This window comes from Cyanidioschyzon merolae, chromosome 11 (genome assembly GCF_000091205.1).
Source record: "Cyanidioschyzon merolae strain 10D DNA, chromosome 11, complete genome".
NCBI classification, from domain to species: Eukaryota; Rhodophyta; class Bangiophyceae; order Cyanidiales; family Cyanidiaceae; genus Cyanidioschyzon; species Cyanidioschyzon merolae.
In genome coordinates, this window is record NC_010137.1 from 571988 (window position 1) to 590853 (window position 18866).

The 18866-nt window shown below is 54.3% G+C and overlaps 4 protein-coding genes across 4 annotated transcripts, besides 4 other annotated features; 2 read left to right on the plus strand and 2 right to left on the minus strand.

Moving 5' to 3' along the window:
• Positions 1-814: part of a sequence feature (possible transcribed region) that runs on past the window's edge.
• A 1103-nt stretch (positions 815-1917) lies between these two features.
• CYME_CMK210C (cysteine--tRNA ligase, mitochondrial or chloroplast) lies at positions 1918-3882 on the minus strand (the record flags this gene model as incomplete). Its single annotated transcript, XM_005536550.1, has 1 exon — positions 1918-3882. One exon carries the CDS (start codon positions 3880-3882, stop codon positions 1918-1920), a length of 1965 nt encoding a protein of 654 aa, XP_005536607.1.
• Positions 3883-5820: 1938 nt separating this feature from the next.
• CYME_CMK211C (hypothetical protein, conserved) lies at positions 5821-6897 on the plus strand (the record flags this gene model as incomplete). Its single annotated transcript, XM_005536551.1, has 1 exon — positions 5821-6897. One exon carries the CDS (start codon positions 5821-5823, stop codon positions 6895-6897), a length of 1077 nt encoding a protein of 358 aa, XP_005536608.1.
• A 251-nt stretch (positions 6898-7148) lies between these two features.
• CYME_CMK212C (similar to bromodomain containing transcription factor) lies at positions 7149-9614 on the minus strand (the record flags this gene model as incomplete). The annotated part of the gene is made up of 1 exon (XM_005536552.1): positions 7149-9614. The coding sequence occupies one exon, from the start codon at positions 9612-9614 to the stop codon at positions 7149-7151; it is 2466 nt and encodes an 821-aa protein (XP_005536609.1).
• Positions 9615-9925: 311 nt separating this feature from the next.
• Positions 9926-12078: a sequence feature (possible transcribed region).
• Positions 10543-12281: a sequence feature (possible transcribed region).
• Positions 12282-12424: 143 nt separating this feature from the next.
• On the plus strand, positions 12425-17059 carry CYME_CMK215C (hypothetical protein; the record flags this gene model as incomplete). Its single annotated transcript, XM_005536553.1, has 1 exon — positions 12425-17059. One exon carries the CDS (start codon positions 12425-12427, stop codon positions 17057-17059), a length of 4635 nt encoding a protein of 1544 aa, XP_005536610.1.
• Positions 14016-15638: a sequence feature (possible transcribed region).
• Positions 17060-18866: the final 1807 nt, after the last annotated feature.

Below are 18866 nucleotides of genomic sequence, written 5' to 3' on the forward strand. Positions count from 1 at the left end.
AAGTCCGGTATGCTAGGGTGACCATGGGGCTGAACCACGCTTCGTAATGCCCTAATCCTGAAAGTGATGCGCCCTGAACAGCGCTTGTACGACACAATCTACATCAAGCTGCCCTTATCAATCCATCGCATATCACAAGTTCACTAAGAAATACGATCAAAGAAGGCACAGGATGTGAAGTTTCCGTTCCGTTGATGCAAACGTCGATGAAGAGCCGCGGGTTGTCGACGAATCAAGCACGATTGTATGAAATACCGTCGCGCGTTGAACAGTACTCTGTCGATTTCGTCATGAGACAGGAACGCTTATTACAGAAGGAACAGCTTCCGTTTCACTCGATGGGACTTTATCCAGAAGAAATGGTAGACATGGACATGGGTACTCAAAGAGCGGCAGCACGCTGCTCGAAGAGACGAGGCAATCGAGGATTCCGACGACATCTGCACGAGCTGCGATGCGATCGTGTGGTCGCCTCCAAGTCGCCAAAAGAACAGGATTGATCGAGGCCTTGTCGTTCCTCGAAGAACCCCTCGTGGCATGCCCTTCCCATATTCTTCCGTCTAGCGCTTAGACATCGTCGCGTTCCATCACTAAAAAACGATAAGAGAGCAAGCGACTGAGATTGACGCTGAGAAGCTCTGTGCCAGCGTATGCTCTCAGTTTCAGTGCAGTTGAAGGCGGCTTTACTGTTGTCTAACACGATTTCCATACGCACTGACCCATAACGAGGTCTTTCGCGTCCGTAACACCGCTCTTTGACAACGTGTTCTTCGGCAGGTTTTCCTCTACATTCACCGCCCGTAAATTGCTTTGTTGCTTGACTGGACGTGGGCGGAAGGCAACGGAGAGGCGTGCTGGGGTTCATTGGCCTCTTGGCGATAGATTAGGTGATGGTAATGTACTTGACGAATCGTAGATACGTATGTGGAAAAATCGAGTTTCAGTGCCATCGTGCATTCGTATGCGTCAGAGTCGCTGGGAAAACAAACGTAGAGAGAGCCTAGCGGCCGTAAATCTTCGATCCCGCCACATAAGTAAAGACGCGAAGATTGAGCTAGTCTCTGAGAGCAAGTATGAGACGTTCAAGCTACCTCACGACGATACTTGGCGGAGATCGTGCAAGGTGCCTGGGTCACGCGGTGGAGTAAATACGAAATCTCATGGACGATAAAGACTGGTAGAACCTCAAGATGTATGCACTCTGTGAGACCTCGGAGAGTGCCCAGCAACCAGGCACATTTTCAACCGATCAACAAGACGAGGAAAATCGAGCGCATTGCATAGCACTCAGTGTAGGCATTGCGCTGAAATGCTCCAGACATGCGATTCAAATGAGTTGCTAGAGCAGAGCCGCCACAGGCTTCGCGCCTCAAGCAGGACACTAGTAAAGAACGGTTCAGCAATCTAGAACAGCTCGAGCGTCGCGTACCTACTCCGGAAAGGGTTTCTTATGCGATAAGCAGTCGGCCATGGTGCTCCACGATTCTATACGACTGAATGTAGCAGGGAAGCACATGCTACCAGGGAAAGCTCCAAAGTCCAATGAAACGATCATTACGAGCGCTGCCGCGTTCGCTCAGAACATTTCCCAAACGTGGTTCGAATGAGCTGCCGCTCCCCCGTAGCTGACCCCAACAAGCCGTCCTCAGTTGCCGCGAGAGCAGGACCTCGCGCTCACGCAGATATATGTATGACAATCAAGATGAAGATGGAGCCTCTGAACCTGTCCAATTCAGACGCTCGTGAGAAATTCCAAGTCAGATGATAGCAAAGCGTTTTCCTTGGGATATGCAGCCGGTTCCATCATAGCACCAGCCGCTTCTTGCTCGCGAAACCGTGTAATCGTTGTTGAAGATACTGGTACACGCTAGATTGCGGCAGTTTGTATATACAAGTTCATACCAGTGCGCATGCTCATCAACGATCGTTATCGTCGGCTCGAACAGGATCGATCCACCAGCGGCTCGCATTGTCTTTGCGATCCTCGATGTGAATCGCACCTAGTCGAAACAAAATATCATCGCGCAACATATCACTCAAACCGTAGAGTGCCTCGGTGGCCTTCTGCGTTGGCTGTGCTGTATCCTGCCGTAGCTGCTTTGCGAGGTTGCGAATACGCATACGAAAGTCAACCAGTGCCGCGATAAACGCTGTCGGCACGCGTGATGCAGATGCCTGCGCGTTTGCACTTGAAACTCCCGGAATGCTCTGAAAGCCCAGGAGACGCAAGATACTCGCGAGGTACTCGCTAGCGACAAGCACTGCGTTGTGCTCTACAGCGTCCATGCGATCAAGGCGACGTCCGCTTTCGAAACGATACAATTGGTTGGTGAATTCTACAAGAGCCCGCACAGCTCGCGGAAAGTCGAGGTCATCCGCAAAGGCTTCTGCGAGTGCCCGGTGACATCTCTGAGACCATTCCGCGAGTTGTGCTGGGACTTTGCGTCCGGTTGGATTCCTCGGAATCGCAGCTTGTGTATGACTCGAGCTAAAGACATCCGGCACTGCGTCAACATCGGCAACATGTTCACCAGAAGCTACAGCGAACGACGGCTGCCAGTGCGTGCTCGGAATGTCTCCCTCTATGGATGCGTCCGCAGTTGCAATGGACTCTTGACCAGCGACACTGAGAGCTCTAGATGACTCTTTGCGAGACTGCGAACGCGCGTCATTGGCTATTCGAGCCAACCAGCCAGTCAGTCGATCCCAGATACGTGCCGCCTGCAGTCGCTGCGTGTCACCGAACTCAACCGGAGTGCTGTGTCGATGCATTGCACAGAACATTCGAAATACGTCCGCTTCTCTGCGTATGCGCATCAAGTCATTCGGGCCTTGTTCGCTCCATCCCAAATAATCCCTAATGCGCCTGGAGTTGCCACGTGATTTGGCCATTTTCTCTCCTCGAATCAGGAGCGTGCCTGTGTGCATCCATTTTCGGCACCAGGGGCGTACCCGGTGATAACACTCGCTCAGATGCAATTCATTCTCATGATGAGGAAATCGCAAGTCCATACCGCCGCTATGCAGGTCGAGATGTGTACCGAACACATGGGCACACATTGCGCTGCACTCAATGTGCCAACCTGGTCTGCCGTAACCAATGCGTTTCTGATCATCATTGGCACCATCTGGTACGTAAAAAGGCCAACCAGGCTCCTCGTCCGTTGCTGAGACGGCCTTCCAGAGCGCAAAGTCAGCAGGATGGCGTTTGCCAGGGACGTTGTCGGCCGCTGGTGTGTTTGCGGCGGTTTCAGTGGCGGTACCGGCATGACTCGCGTCAAGCGCCCGACTGGCATCAAGAACGCCGTACCGAGACTGGACACGACTAGTATCAAAGCAAACGTCTCCTGATGTGGTTACATAGGCGTATTCCGTATCGAGTAGCCGCCTTGTAAAGGCGCAGATCACCGGTATATGCTCGCTAACCCGCAGAATATGAAGCGGCCGCAGTACTCCAAGCAAGTCGAGATCTTCGAAGAAACGCTTTTCAAAAATAGCGGCAATTCTTGAACACGTTTGTCCAATGGACTCGTTCGGTAGTCGTTGCTGGCGAGCCCGCTCGATGATCTTATCATCGACATCCGTCACACTCATTGCAGTTATTGGCAAACACTGGTACCATTCCCGGATGACACGACGCACCATATCGAAGGTAACATAGGTTCGAGCGTGTCCTAAGTGAGCGTCATCGTATACAGTCGGGCCGCACTGATACCAGTAGAGCGGTTCACCGAGAGCTGGCAGCCACTGCAGGCGTCGCTCACCTGGCAGCGTGGATGCCGCGCTCGTGCCAAGTGGGGTGTTTGTCGGGCTGAAGCGCCGCACCAACGTCAAGTGGTACGGCTTTCGATGCCACAGGCGGGGAACTCGCACACGGGGCATTGCTCGTAAGCAGATGACGACGACGACGACGACGCGGGAACGGCTTCCAGCGTGAAGCTCACTCCGCCTGAGCGCCGTTGCCAGCCTCGACGAATGCAACGAGCAACCAGGAGCGCGACCTCTGCAACTAGAGAAACACGAGCTTTTAACGTTTCAACGGCAGAATATGAACATAAGCAGCGTGAATGTGAGTGTTAGGCAGTACAAGTCTGTGTGCTCGCAGAGACAGCCTCAGCTGAAACAGCGCCTTTGAATAAGCAGGTAAGTTGCATCTCATCAACGCGTCGTATCTGCGAAGTCTCATCCGGCGATGTACACCTGGTTCATCGTATCCTTCGGCAGCGTTCTTGTTATCGCCAGTGCATAATCCATCTAAACAGATATTTTAGTCAATGGGTTCCCCACCTGGGCACATGCAGTAGTCATTGTATATGTCATTCTCATGCGTTTTTTACTTCCATCTGCGACATGTATCGTCTTTCAACTTAGTTTCGCGTCAACCCCCGCTGCAGTATACAGCAGGAGATCGGTATCGGGATGCAATGTATCTTAGCGGTCCAATATGCGTCGTCTATCGCATATATCCTTTACGGAACAGTACCGGAATGACTGCATTCCTTATTCAGGTCAGTCATACCTCAATATTCTTATGATTGAGGAACACCTATAGAAACAAGTACATGCTTCTCATGTCAAAACCGATATTCTCATAGCTTGCTTGCGGTCTCTGGTATATAAACGACTCGTTGATCACCGTGCGGAAAACAAAAGCGACGATCGTAGCCACTAAAGGCGTCTCTGTTTCTCAACAGTACGTTCGCGTGGTCCTGAAAACACTGGGGTACAGTTGCAAAAAAGGGTTCTAGTTCTTGCACAGCCATCCCTAACCGAAATCGGTACTACTGCAGTATTCTTGGAACGTCACGATCGTTCTGAAGAAGAGAAGATTCGGTTTATTTTTCAGTCGACGAGACCTTCTTCGAACGAGACAGTTGGAGCTTGTATGGGTATTCGCGGAGTAGGAAGCCCGTTCTACGTACAATCGAGCTCGACGAGAACGACGGCATTCTCTGTTCTAGCTGTAGTGAGCTCATTTGGCCGCCTCAGTTTCGCTAGTAGAGAAGGCTCATACACCAGCATCAACCCCTTTGTCGCATCATTGAAGACTTTTCCCCGACGCTCGGCGACGTCCTCTCACAGGACACCGTGCATTTGAGAATTCTCGTTGCGTTCGAGCGTTCACCGATGGTATCGGGGCAGAGCTGCGTATCATGCCCCCGTACATGCCGTGCTTCATTCCTATCAAAGGAGTCTTTTCGATCGTTGCATTTCATGATAGCTGCACTCTTCGATTCGCTGAAGCGTTCAGCACACAATGCCACACTAGGGCGCATTTCGTGTTTCTTCCGCACGTTCATCTACCTCAGGGAACGTCCTCACCTAAGGCCATAACAGAGAACGTTTATTTCCAAATAAAAAAATCCAAGGAACGAGTTAGAGTGTGCACCTCAGAAAGTCGACATGGAGAGAAGGCCGCCGAACGCTTCGGGGATAGAAAAGCACAGAGAGCTGACACAGTCGCAAATGCCCCAGAGGGCCCGAGTTCGAGGATTCCTTTCATCGGAGCGTTCCACCAGCTGCAATGAATGCATCAAGTTCGTGAACCGAGACTTGTAGCTGCTTTCAATATCAGACGATATGCGGTGCTGAAGACGAGGCCCGTAGAGCTGACGAGATACAAATCTATGGAGCAGCTTCTCATGCTCGAAGCTAACAAGGAGAAGCCCAAACAGATAGCAAACGGCCAGTCCAAAATGACGCGGGGGTGTCTGTACGTCGGTATTCATTTACTACCCACCATCGTAGGATGATCATTCGTTTTATCGATGACGTTCTTCGCCGCCAGAAAACCTCTGCCTCTGTTGCCGTCCAGTGGCGATGACCAGTTCCACTGAAAAGTTACAATCAACAGAGCAACCGGGGCAAGCAAAGCTCCGCGTACAAAAGCGAGAACTGGGTCAGACTGGCTTACGAGTTTCTGTTGTAGGCTTCGGAGCATCGCCGCTCGGTGGCGTTTTCCGTGAGGACATCGACGAAACAGACGCCTGCGCTGCCGTGTACCAGGCTCTGCACGACTTTGGCATTAACTTTTTCGACACTTCTCCGTACTATGGAAGTACTCGGTCGGAACGTGTCCTCGGAAAAGCGCTCGCACAACTCGGTGAACGAGACGACTACGTTCTCGCGACAAAGGTAGGCAGGTACGGCCCGAACAACTTCGACTTTTCCAAGGAACGTGTTCGGCGCAGCGTGGAGGAATCCATGGAACGCCTTGGTGTTCGGCGCTTGGACCTGGTTCAGTGTCACGATGTAGAGTTCGCACCGTCCAGACGTTTAATCGTGGAGGAAGCGCTCCCGGCCCTGTGCCAGCTGAAACAAGAGGGGGTTATCGGCGCACTCGGCGTAACGGGTTATCCTTTAGCTATCTATCGCGACATTATCGAGGCCAGTACCGTGGAGCTTGATGTCGTGCTAAGTTACTGCCATGGATGCCTCTGTGATACGTCGTTACGCGATAGCGGCGTGCTCGCGTACCTCCGAGAGCAGAACATTGGTGTCCTGAATGCATCTCCGCTTAGTATGGGGTTATTGACGCCGGACGGTCCACCTGCATGGCATCCGGCACCACCTGAACTCAAAGCGTGTTGCCGAACTGCTGCAGCGTGGTTAGCAAGTCAGCAAGTGAATGCGGGTATATCCACAGACCTGGCAGAGGTTGCGTTGCAGTTCGCGGTCCAGCGATTCGCTCAGGACGACGTGGCGAGCACCCTCGTGGGCATCGATGGCACGATAACACTGAGGAAGAACATGCAGGCCTTGGCAAAGCCTCTAGACGATATGCTCCTGAAGGGCGTCCAGGAGATCCTCAAACCAGTTCGGAACGTTGGGTGGGAGTCTGGACGACCGCGTTCCGAGTGGCTGGAAGCTGCACCAGGGGTCCGAGAGTCTGCCTAGCGAGCTCAAAATCCGACTCAATGTTTGATGGTGAGGTCGCGTTACGCAGGCCAAGGAGCTCACATGAGAAGGCTCGCTTCGTTCCCATACGAACATTCAAGGGTCTCGTTCGACGCGAGCGCTTCCAGCAGGCTCCTGGAACCCAAATGCATGTATAACATGCTCGAATAGAGCGAAGGCAATGCGTTTACGGGATCAGAGGGGGTTCAAAAGCGGCCTCTAAGGTCGGGCTCGCAGTGCGCGTCAGCACACTAGTATTCGTCCCCATCGCTGGTGAGCGACTGCTCCGTAGAACTTTCATCGCTCCCGTTCATTTCATACTGGGGAGTGGCGGGCATCATGGCGTTTGCATGGTCATGGATACTCATCGAACTACCTCCGTCCAGAGCGGTTGTTGCTGTTGCTGCAGGGTATGGCGCTTCGAGTCCACCACTCTGGGCATACGGCATCGTGGACGGGTGCCCCGAAGCCGGTACTCCAGCGCCGTTGTAGAGCGTACGCCCCTCGGTACTACCAGCGGCGAAATACGGAGAGGACGCTGCACCAAGGTGCTCCACGTCCCGTTGCCGTTGCGCGTTTGCTGCAGCTTTCCGGGCGCGCTCCAGTTCGTGATTCAACTTGAGCAGCATTCGGTTGATCGACGCGACGCGTGCACCCGCTGCCGTAGGGCTCATCGTTCGCAGCGGATCCAGGTCTCGACCGACAGGGCGCAAGCATTCATTACAGAACGCCTGCAACTCACGCAAAGTCTCATTGCTGGCCTGTTGAATATTCATTTCATACTCGCCGGAGCTCGCGCGCGTCAAGAGACCGGGTCGAGAACCGAATAGCTCGACAAGACGACGCAGCTGCTGGCCATCGAGGCGTCCTATGTCTTCAGCCAACTGCGCCATTTCCTGTTGAGTGACTGGCACTTTGGCGAGACTCGCAATAGCATCGCGGCTCGGTAAGCCGCCCGCGGAAACCGGAGGAGATGCGGCGACACCGCGTCCGCTTGTCGACGCCGTTGATAGCAACGCTTCGGCTTCGCGTTTCTCTTTCTGCAAGGCGGCCAGTCGCTGCTCGAGCTCTCGAACTCGCTCGAATGGATCCATTCGCTTCCTAGATCGACGCACGGGCGTGCCTTCATGAGGGCCCCGCTCGTTGGCTCCGCTAACGTAGGATCCATATCCTGGGGCCTCGCCAGTGTACGGTCTTTGGGAAGCATTTCGGCCGGTCGAACGCCGTCTGCGTTCTGTGTTGCGTGCGAGTGCGCTATCAACTCCTCCTCGTCGCGCCTTTGCCGCATGGCTGCCTTGCCGAAAAGCCGCTGCCAAGCCGCGCTGTCGTTTCCTGGCTGCAGCTTGTGAGACGGCATGGTGACTCGTACTGTGCGTTGACTGTATTTCTCCGGGCGGTGGCAAAAACTGCATTTTGCGTTCGAATGCTTCGTTCAGCATTTTGGCGATGTTATAATACTCCGAGTCTGGGGGGTTGTAAGTCATAGCATTCGACCAAACGAGACGGACGTCCCGTCGAAAAGCCTCCGGATCGGTGCCGTACTCGCCGCTCTCTAACTTTTGGCGAACTGTCCCCAAATCCATGGGCTGCTTAATGATCTCGAAATAGTCCGGGATGGCATCCGGATTCCAGAGCTTATCAACTGGAAGCAGAAAAGCACGCGCCTCTTTCATTTTCATAATTTCTTTGAGGACCCGAGCACAGAATCGCATTTGAGGGAACCGTCGCAAAATCGTCGTACCATCGAGCCGCTCGCCTGGTTGTTGCGAAAACCGCTGACTCGGGGTGCGCAATCGTCCCGATGAGGATATTGTCGGAGAGCCCAGGGTTCCACCAACGACTCCTTGGCCTCCTGTACTGGGACGCGGCCCCTCTGAGGCAGCATCGGTCGAGTGCACTTGAGAATGCGCACCTTCATTCTGCTGAACCGCTGTGTCGAATGAGGACGTTTTGCCTTTCGAGCGGTTGGTATCAGAATCAGTAGGCATGTATACTGCGCCGGCTTGGTGCCGAGCCAGCACAGCTGCCATAATTTGGCGGCTGTGGATATCGATAATCCGCCGTCGCTCCTCTTGGAGCGCTTCCATACGTTGGAGAAGTTCGTCGTGCAGTTTCGCTCGTTCTTCCCGGTCAGCCGGGACAAAGTCCGCGGATAGCGTGCTCTGCTCCCCTGCGTCCTTCTTAGAGGTCGACACCGGCTTGTTCGGTAACGACGGTGCTGCAGCGCGCTTGGGACGGGGGCGCAACGAAATCCCGCTGTGCTCCTCGGGTGTGGAGCCGTCCGGAAGCACGGGCGCCACGCTCGGCGTCCTCGTCTTTGCCGTCCCGATGTTGGGGTCTGCGGCCTGCAACTGGTTGGTTATGTCGCTCTGGTTGCCGTGGTTTTCCGCTGCGTGGCTTTGGCCAGTGGGCTTGCCATTCACGTCAGTGCGCTCGCTGCCTTGTACTTGCGCAGGGTCTACCAGGCCCTCTTTCAACTCTTTAGAGACAGCTTCTGTTTCGCTCGCTACCGTTTCGTGAAGCCCTGGCCTCACCGGTGGATTCAGTGCGTTGGGGACGGAAGCTAGCGCAGAAGATTCCGAAAACGATGATGAGGCGTCCTCCGACTCCGTGGACGGGGTGCCTTGCGCGCGCACAGCCTGTGCGGTTTGCGGCGCGGCGTTCTGCTGTTCCCCCAACCCAACCATGCTACTCTTCCCCTGTGCCCCGTCTTCCATCCTGCGGGAGAGCAAGCGATCTTGACCGCTCTGCGTCCCAGAACTGCGCACCGCAGTCCGCTACAAAGCGAAAGTTACTGTAAGCGTTAAAGATGCACAAGCACGGACGCCGCTGAGGGCATGTGCGCGAACCCTGTCTGCTTTATACATAAAATTCAAGGATCAATGCTTGGACTCGGCGCGCGATCCTGCGATCACCCGGCGATGAGGGCGGGAAGCACACTATTTGTGACAAGATAGAACACATATGTATATACCAACCCTGTGGAGAGTCTCCGCAAAGCATTCAGGTACGGCCACGCTCCCCCAGCGACAGCTAAAGTATATGCTTGTTGCACGTATATACCGTTGTGTAGAATCTTGGAGCACCATGACCGACTGCTTATCGCATAAGAAACCCTTTCCGGAGTAGGTGCGCGACGCTCGAGCTGTTCTAGATTGCTGAACCGTTCTTTACTAGTGTCCTGCTTGAGGCGCGAAGCCTGTGGCGGCTCTGCTCTAGCAACTCATGTGAATCGCATGTCTGGATCATTTCAGCGCAATGCCTATACTGAGTGCTATGCAATGCGCTCGATTTTCCTCGTCTTGTTGATCGGTTGAAATTGTGCCTGGTTGCTGGGCACTCTCCGAGGTCTCACAGAGTGCATACATCTTGAGGTTCTACCAGTCTTTATCGTCCATGAGATTTCGTATTTACTCCACCGCGTGACGCAAGCACCTTGCACGATCTCCACCAAGTATCGTCGTGAGGTAGCTTGAATGTCTCATACTTGCTCTCAGAGACTAGCCGTAGCTCACAGTGACGGTCGCGCACGACACAAGTGCCTGCGGTATTATAATGGGCCCTATTCGGACATATAGGGACAACGTTCTATTGACGCTTGAGAGGGGTGGAGCGTTCGGATTCGGGCTGCGCTTTTGCTTGTCTCTGGCATGTATACTTTAGGAACACATAGAAGCGCAAGACGCAAGGCAGACAGGGAGACATTCACTGTGTTTCGGGCATGCGATGGATACGTTGTCCGTCGGCTCGTGTCCGAGAGCAACTCGATATGTCTGGATGATATAAAGCGAGTCTCGCTCTCATTTGCGGATATCGTCCGAACTCGTTACCAAATCAATCTCTTCCGCCGACACCTCGTTATTTGTCCCGATCGACAGCCCATGAATGCCTTCCATCCGTCCCAAATTTTCTGCGCCCGTCCGGATAGGCCACAACGGATGCAACGCCCATAGAATGCGCTCGACGTTGACCCACACATGGTTGAGGTTTCTGAGGTTCATCTGATAGCTTCTGTCACCTGTGCAATAGATTTTTGGGGTCGCAAATGTGGTACGGCGACCTGCCGAGGTATGTTGGGAATCTTGCAGGTAACACGCTGGCCCTATAATCAGACGGCCTCGCGTCTGCTATCCCGCGCATCAGTTGTGTTGTTGTACTAGGCTTGGATCCAAAAATCTCTGAGGAATATGCTCAGCCGGCTGCCCTGCATCTGGTACCCGTGTGAACACTTGCTTACGAGATTTTCCAAGACGAGAAGAGCTAGGGGAGCCTTCCTGGCATCATGTGGTTTACGATCCCCAACGACGTCCTGCGTTTTGCTCTTTGAAACATTCACCCCGTTGACCTGTTTCATTAATGAAGGTCTTCACTGCGGTTCAGACCGATCTTTCCGCTCCGTGTGTCTTCGCTCCCTGTTCTTCCTAGTTCGCTTTTCGGGGGAATTTTTCTCTTCTTCGACCGATGGTTTCCGTTTCTTCTCCTTTAGCTCGCGGGGTGGCATGAGTGGGTTCGCTTAACACCATACCCATTTTGTTTCCCCGACGGATTCATACGCATTGCGTGGAAAGCACAACGGAAGCTCACATTGTCTGTATACGTACACATCAACTATTCGTTGCGTCCCCTTTGATTATCTTCTCTGTCGCGAGCACGCTCCGGCACCGGGACGCGCTTTTCCGCTCTCTCCCGCACATGCGCAGAGCATCAGCAGAGTAGTTCAGGGTTGTCGACGACAGAGTACGATTTCCGGAACACCAGTGTCACGCATGTGAACAACTCGTCTAATGATACTTGAGCGAAAATATCGAGATTCACAGTGCTGAGGACGCCTTCGACGAGGCTGAACTAGGGAGAACAGACCGGCAAGAAGAACAGCTTTCCGCCAGTCTCATCTGCGTCATACTCGACCATTTTCTACACAAAAAAGTCAGTGCCGGCTACAATCAGGACTCAAACGTATGGGAAGGGGCTGCCACGAAGTGCTTCCAGGTAGGCTGAGGTGTCAAGCGATCCTATTCGTCCAGCACTTCGTGGGCGAGCACACGATCGCATCACAGCTCTGACTCGTGTCGTTGTCCTTCTCGATAGTCTCTTCTTCACCAACAGCGGGTTGTCTCTCTACGAATACGCATATGCGTCTCTGCCGTGTTTCCCAAACCAAGTTGCACGGGAGCACAACGTCCCTGCTTGGGCTTTCTGTAACAGCTACGCTACAAGAATCAATTCGGTGGCACTGCATCCCAGGCTTCAACCCGAAATCTTCAAAGAATTGAAGAGTCTTCTACCTGCGACCATGTGTTTCCAGATAATCCTACAGTTTTCGTTTCCACCTTCGCTGGCACCAGAGCCCGAGTTCTCCGCATGGCACCCACTGAAGACCCTATGAGCATCGAAACCGTTCTTCGCTTGAGAGTGAGCGCGCGCGAGTACGCCATACAGCGTCCACAGTCTCGTACTGTCTTTTGCAACTGGCTTCCGCTGCGACCTCTGTTGGCTAGGAACGAGCGTCACGAGTTTTATGTACTGAATGCCCAATGAAACTCCGTTGAGTATCGTGCAGACTCTCTTCCTAGAACGTTTTCGATGTGTGGTCGAAGGCATCAAGCAGCTCTATGATGTACGTGGAGGACGTCAAGCAGCGAGCGCTTCGGCCTCCAACGAAAGCAGCGACGGTACGCCACCAGGCTGCTACGGTTGGTTGCTGTGGTTGTCCGGTACAGGTATTCCTAAAGTCTTGCCGGCACTGAAGTGGCACGTGGGGCTTCGCCAGTTTGCTATGCAGACTCTCTGCGACGACCACTTGATGCCTTTGGTGCTCTCCCTCGAGGCAACACAGCCACGAGACTGCGGTTGTCCTACGCACCCCGATGCGAGCAGCGCAATGGATTGCTGCTCCTGCTGCTATTGCTGGATAGGTGCTGTGGTTAGCATTCTGGACTGCTTTGCAACTGGTCAGGTGGCGCTCTCAGTGCGCCCTGAAAAGAATGAGAAACGTCGCTCGCCGGATATCCGGGGCCCTCTCATGTGCCCGCATCGAGAGCCTTCAACGCCATGGCCGCTCTCAGAATGCGCGGCCTCGTATGCAACATTCTGGCAGAGCATGATACGACATGTGGAACGAGCCCTGGTTCAAGTTGAAAGCGTCACTGACAAGGCAACGCTCGCAGGCGAGGAGCACGAGGCTCTCCCCCAGCGTCTGTTTCACCAGACCCAGGATGATTCCGTGACGCTGTATGCGTCCCATGGAACAGCTCCCGTGGGTCGTTCCAAAAGAATGAAGTACGCTGGGGCGTCTCATGAAGATGAGGCGGCAGGCGATCAGACCATTGCACCGGATTCTTCAGATCTCGCAGTGACGGGACGGACATTCACCACGTCCGGACATGATCAACTCGCATGCTCGATTCAGGAGACAACCTATCTTGACTGCCTTCCAGACACTGCTCGTCGCCGCACTAGCCCTGGGACGCATCACCGCGATGCGCTCCAACCTGAGCCCGATCAGCAGCGCCACAATATATATCTAACCTGGGAGCCTATCTCTCACGAATACGTGGCCGATGATAGACCAGCAGTGCACTCTGGCGGGTCAGTGAGCGAGCCCAGCTGCCCTCGAGCTGAGCGCTCATGGCTCTCTGGGCGTGCGACTGGAACGGGAACATGTTCCGCGGATGCTTGGTCAGCCATCAGCGCTGCGTCGAGTCCAGGGCGAGCGTCCAGTACGACTCGAGAAAGGTTGCACCCGATCATTGGGGCACTCATCTGGCGCCTTGTTACGAGTACAGCGACGCCGATGAAGAGCAACAAGTTCCCGGCAAGGCGTGAGAATGTTGCTCCAGCATTTAGGGCTTCTCGATTCGGTGCAGAGCAGCATCGTGCATGTAGCGCGCGCTCATCTCATAATCGATCCGCAAAAAGCATTCACGAGGGCGTCTCTTCTCTGCAGGCGATAACGGATCCATCCAAACGACTGGGAAGCGATCCGCTCAAAAGTCGCTCGAGGAAAACAGCACAGTCGCTGGATCCGACGCTGGTTTCGGATCCATCGATTCAGCAAATGTCGACGCAGAAACTGAGCATCGTTTCCGTAGAGCGATCTATGTATGCGCGTGTTGCGGCATTGGTTGCGCTTTTAGAGTGTCTGCAGGATAGGGATCACGTGTTGGTCTCAGGTGCAATGCATCCCAAAGTATACCCGCTCATCAACAGCTTCCTGTGCGAACTCGTAACAAGCTGGGAACGTTCGGGTAACCGGGTGGGATTGACGGCGCTCGTGCCGTACCAGGCAGCGCTGCAACAGAAACCAAGCTGCGATCCGGCTGGTCCGTTTTCCAGAAAGCTGTTTTTGTCCATTATCGCTGCAATCTTGCGGGGCACTGTACAAGATCTGCGGCAAACCGTACATCAGTTCCTGGATTCTTCTGGTGATACGCAAGCCCTCCGTCTGGAACGGGGTAAGCAAGTCATCCAGGATGTCCGATTTCTGCAACAGTCTCTGGAGCATATTCGCTGCAGAATGGTTGACCTGGAAGCGACTCCAAAGGCACCAAACGAGACGCTTATGGAACCGCGCTTGTCAGAGAGCACGCCGACTATCGCATCGCTTCTGGAGGCCGACATCCACTGCTTGATGACGCTCTGGGAGCAACTTGAGACGCGTCACCAGCAAGTGCTTTGTGCTGACAGCCACTCAGCTCTGGATATCGGTACACGCCTGACCTCGTTCGGGGAAACAGGTACTCGCAACCAGCACAGTCGTAGCCATGAGGACGATGGCGACTGTGTGGGCATCAGCATCAGCAGCAGCAGCAGCGGTGAACGTCGGATAGGCTGCGCTCCTTGCGGGAAGCCGGCGCGCTCGCTTCCCGGATCTGTTGCTCAACGTGTCGCCCAGTTGCTGTTTGAGGTTGCACAACGTCGGGGCCTAGATGCCTCCATGACGGCGCTGCATCGGTTTGCCTCCAGATCAGGGGCGCCTTGGCTGGAAACGCTCGAGGTTTTACTCCGGGGACCGCAACGCATTGCATCAAGCCCAGAGTCATGGACATTGTGGTATAAGATGTGCTTCGAGCTGCCACGCGTCTTCAATTCTGTCGAGCGACTTGCTGGCAAATTGCTCTTGGACAAGTTCCTCAAGCGTTGCTCAGCTGAACTTGTGATCGACGAGCAGCAGGAGCCGGCTCTCGTGTTGAATTCACTGCGGAGGTATCTCGAGGCTTTTCGTCGAGCGGAATCGAGCTCATCGGTATCTGGGCAGCGAGACCTGCCCAGTCAAATGGACGGTATGTTGCCGGATCTCGAGCGCTTAACAGCGGTCGTAGTGCGCGGAAGCTTCGCTGCGGCGCAAGGATGCGCGAGCAAACCACCGGAGATGACTTGGTCCGTGGCAGAGACGCTCTTTGTGAATGTGCTCACGCCGACGCTGCAGCCTCTACCATGCTGGACCCCGCTAGAGCCCGTGGCAGGCTCAGCGGTGCTGTCCTCGACGCAGCAAACCTCTTGCGAGGCATTTCAGCTCTGGTTGACAGCGCTTGAGGAACTGGCACCGTGGATGCCGCTGTATGTTCTCGCCCGGCGGTTTCAGGACGTGTTTCGACAGCGACTTTCGACCGTCATGGAGATGCAGTGTGCCATAAGCGTCGCCAAGCGACTCGTTGACTCGCTGCTTGCCATACTGCAGGCGCTGGACCGAGGCCTCGCCGCAGCCCAGTCCTTGAAAGAGCAACCGGAACAGCAGCAGCACCAGCGACAAGTAGGTTATGCGATGGAGCCTCAGGCTTTATCGCTTTTCCGCGGCACGCTCTTGAATATGCTGCTCTGCGGATGTGTGCCCATTCCGAGCAAGGATACTCCTGACACTCCAGTTGATTCATATGCACCGCATCGACACGCTTCAGCTGAGCAGCGCAGCGCTCGTTGCCAAAGCCTGCGTAGTGCCCTCCTCGTTCTGGTGGATGGCTTGCAACCGCTGGAGAGCGCTGGACCCCCGATATTCTTTGGCAGCCACTTTGCTGCCACGAACAGACCGCAGTATGCTGCCTTGGGATCGGACGCAGCCGGCCCAGTACCGGACCTGAGCCCTGCCCTGTACCTCGATACGCGTCTTGTTCGGCAGCGCCTCCTGTGGGTCTATATGCGGGCGCTCTGCATCTGGCCTCGAACAGCATCGAATGAAACGCTGCGGAGCCGCTTGCTCGACACACTTTCCCGTCTCTTCGCCGAAGCTGGGACCGGTTTGCAGCTTGAACCGACTGCTGTGAACGGGCTGTCGTCATCCCGCGGTTCCATTGTGAACAGTGCGTTGCAGAGTCTGCTGGAAATTGAGCAGCGACTTGAGCGTCATGCACTGGGATCGGTTGCCGCGGACCCCTGCGCGCTATCCAGGGCCTGTGACGCTGCCTACGTCCTTTGGCTCGTAGACGAGCGGGAACATGCACCACAGGACGAAGCGGTGCAACGGAGCAACTTGCGAAAGCGTCTCTGGCGCTGGGAGCTGAACGCTTGGCATTGCGAACAGCGAGCCGCTACAGCGCTGAATGATCTAAGAGACCTCGAGTCGTTGCATTTGTTTTCCCAGTACCTGCGGTGTCTGGTGAGTGGGGATCACCAACGAATATCCCTGATCGAGTACCTGGATGGCACTCTTGGTGAGCAGCTACGCGAAGCCCTGGACGAACCAAATACACAGGCGCTACTCCCGATTATATTACCAGCGAGTCTGGTACCGGATTTTTGCGCTTGTATGTCGCAGGATGCTCATCGTCGAGCGCTGTTGATGCTCTTTTGGCAGCACCTCTACACGGCAACTGTTGCTGGTGGTGCCTCTATCCACCTGGAGGGGCTTCCTAATCCCGCGTACTGTGAACACGTTCTCCTTACCTACGGGATGATATTGGAGACAATTGAGCCTCAGTCTGGGCTGTCCTGGCCCGAACATAACGGCTCTCTAGAACTGGCGCTTGGCCAGTGGGTAGCAGACGGCCTACCATCAGGTGTGACCACGAACGCACTCGTGGCGATACTTTCCGAAGAGCTGCAGCGACTCGTGCGCAGGATTCATCAGCGCTTGGCTCATGGTGACCAGACGCCTTTGGTAGCATCCGCTTGTGCTCGAGACACCGTCCATCCGCAGGGACAAGAGCACCAGTCGGGTGGTTCATAATGGTGCAGCCGGTCCTGGTTCGCGCCAAAGCGTAGCTAGATCTTTTGCATTCACAGGACTGGTATGCTTCAGCTCATCGCGAGGTTTGCGCAGTGCTCAAGGACCACAGAGGACCTTGGTGTGCGTTAGTGATGCTTTGCGTGCATCTCGTCTTTTGGACTGGAGCCTTTTTCTGGGACGGACAGCCTCGCTGCATCAATGTTGCTGTTGAGCGGAGCAATCCGTGGCACACTCTGGTCTTGTATGATCGACGCTTGTAGGCAGGTCTCCTCTCGTGGTGCCAGCACGATCGCCGAGGGCACTTCAGCAACAAGGTCGTCTATTTCGTGGCGGTATTCTCGAGCACTCGACAGGACCCGATAACTTGTTCCTGATACCGACACCCTGCTTTCCTTAAGCACATGCTCGTTTTTGAGAATGCGACATCTGCGTCTCTGGTGCTTTTTCGTGCAATGTAGAATCTATGCATCTGTCGATAATTTTGCTCTGGAAATGCGCGCTCCGGCGTGGTGTTGATGCTGGTTAACAGGATCCGGTTTTTTATGTTGCAAAATAAATGAGTCTGACCAGAACTCCACGAAGGTGCAATTGCTATTGCTAATCAGGCTAGACAACAGTGTCGCTCGTCAGGCACGCCCACCTTACCCAAACCCAGACCTGGATTTTCGTCGGGATTAGAGACGAGAACGATACCGTAATTCTTCGGATGCATGGTTACGTCCAGTGCGTGACGCTGTAATAGCAGTTTTATCTGGGTCCGCCTAGTCTCCTGCAGTCAACATCCGCTCACAGGGACCTGGTGTTCACCATCGCTCGCTCATTGCCCGAGACGCTCCGAGTGTATTGGCGAGCAGGTTTCCCCAGCATACATGTGCCAACCGCAATGCTCGTGAATCCACCGCCACAAGTAGATCAAGTGCAGCGACCTGGAGATCATCCTGCTCGATGAGCGATGCTCCATTTTCAAGCTGATGGATCGCGATGGCTTGCTTTCTCGTTTCTTCAAAAATGTTAGGGATCGCTCGCATCTCGCTTTTGTTCAAACGAATGCCGTATGCTCTGCATTATCCCGGATGAGCTAAGACGGGTTCCAAGCAGTCGGGTAGGCGCGTGTGCGTCTCCTGGGGTCCTTGGAAGATGCAAAGGCGCAAAATCGCTCCTGCAGCGAAGCACGGTTGGTGACATTCATGTCCTTGCGCACGAAAGAGACGCACAAACCTGCAACGCCCTGGATACAACCCTGCTGCACAATGCTGAAACGTCCTGCTCTTGAACTCGAGCCGATTTCGTTGTGGCAATTGGCAACCCGGGTCCGCCTGAACGCAAGCAGCATTGTTGTTTCTCGACACTGCGGGATCAAGCTTCGAGTCGTGCTTGATCGACCATTCGGAAGAGCACAATGAGTGCGAACCAATCTGGCTGCTTGTTATCGAATCTATCGATCTGGGCATTCTATCCAGGTCGTGCTTCGATTCGCAACCTGAGCGATTTGCTGAAAGAAAAGCGTCAGTTTCAGCGCACCGAACGAGAAGGGCAACGCATCCCAGATGCTTTATACACACGGAATAATATCGAATAACGGAACACCGTTGTCGATCAGGTATTGCCCAGGAAACCCGTTCCAGGAGTGTTGATAAATAGACAACATTCGAGCCTTTCTGAATTTCCGGACAGTGCCACATCAGCTCCTGCGCTCATTCATGAAGCCAATACCCTCTATCCTGGCCACGAACGTTTCTCTCGCAAAGCTTCAGATTTTCAGGGCAATGCCTGTGCTGCGTACGAAACCATTGCATGGAAAGTTCGC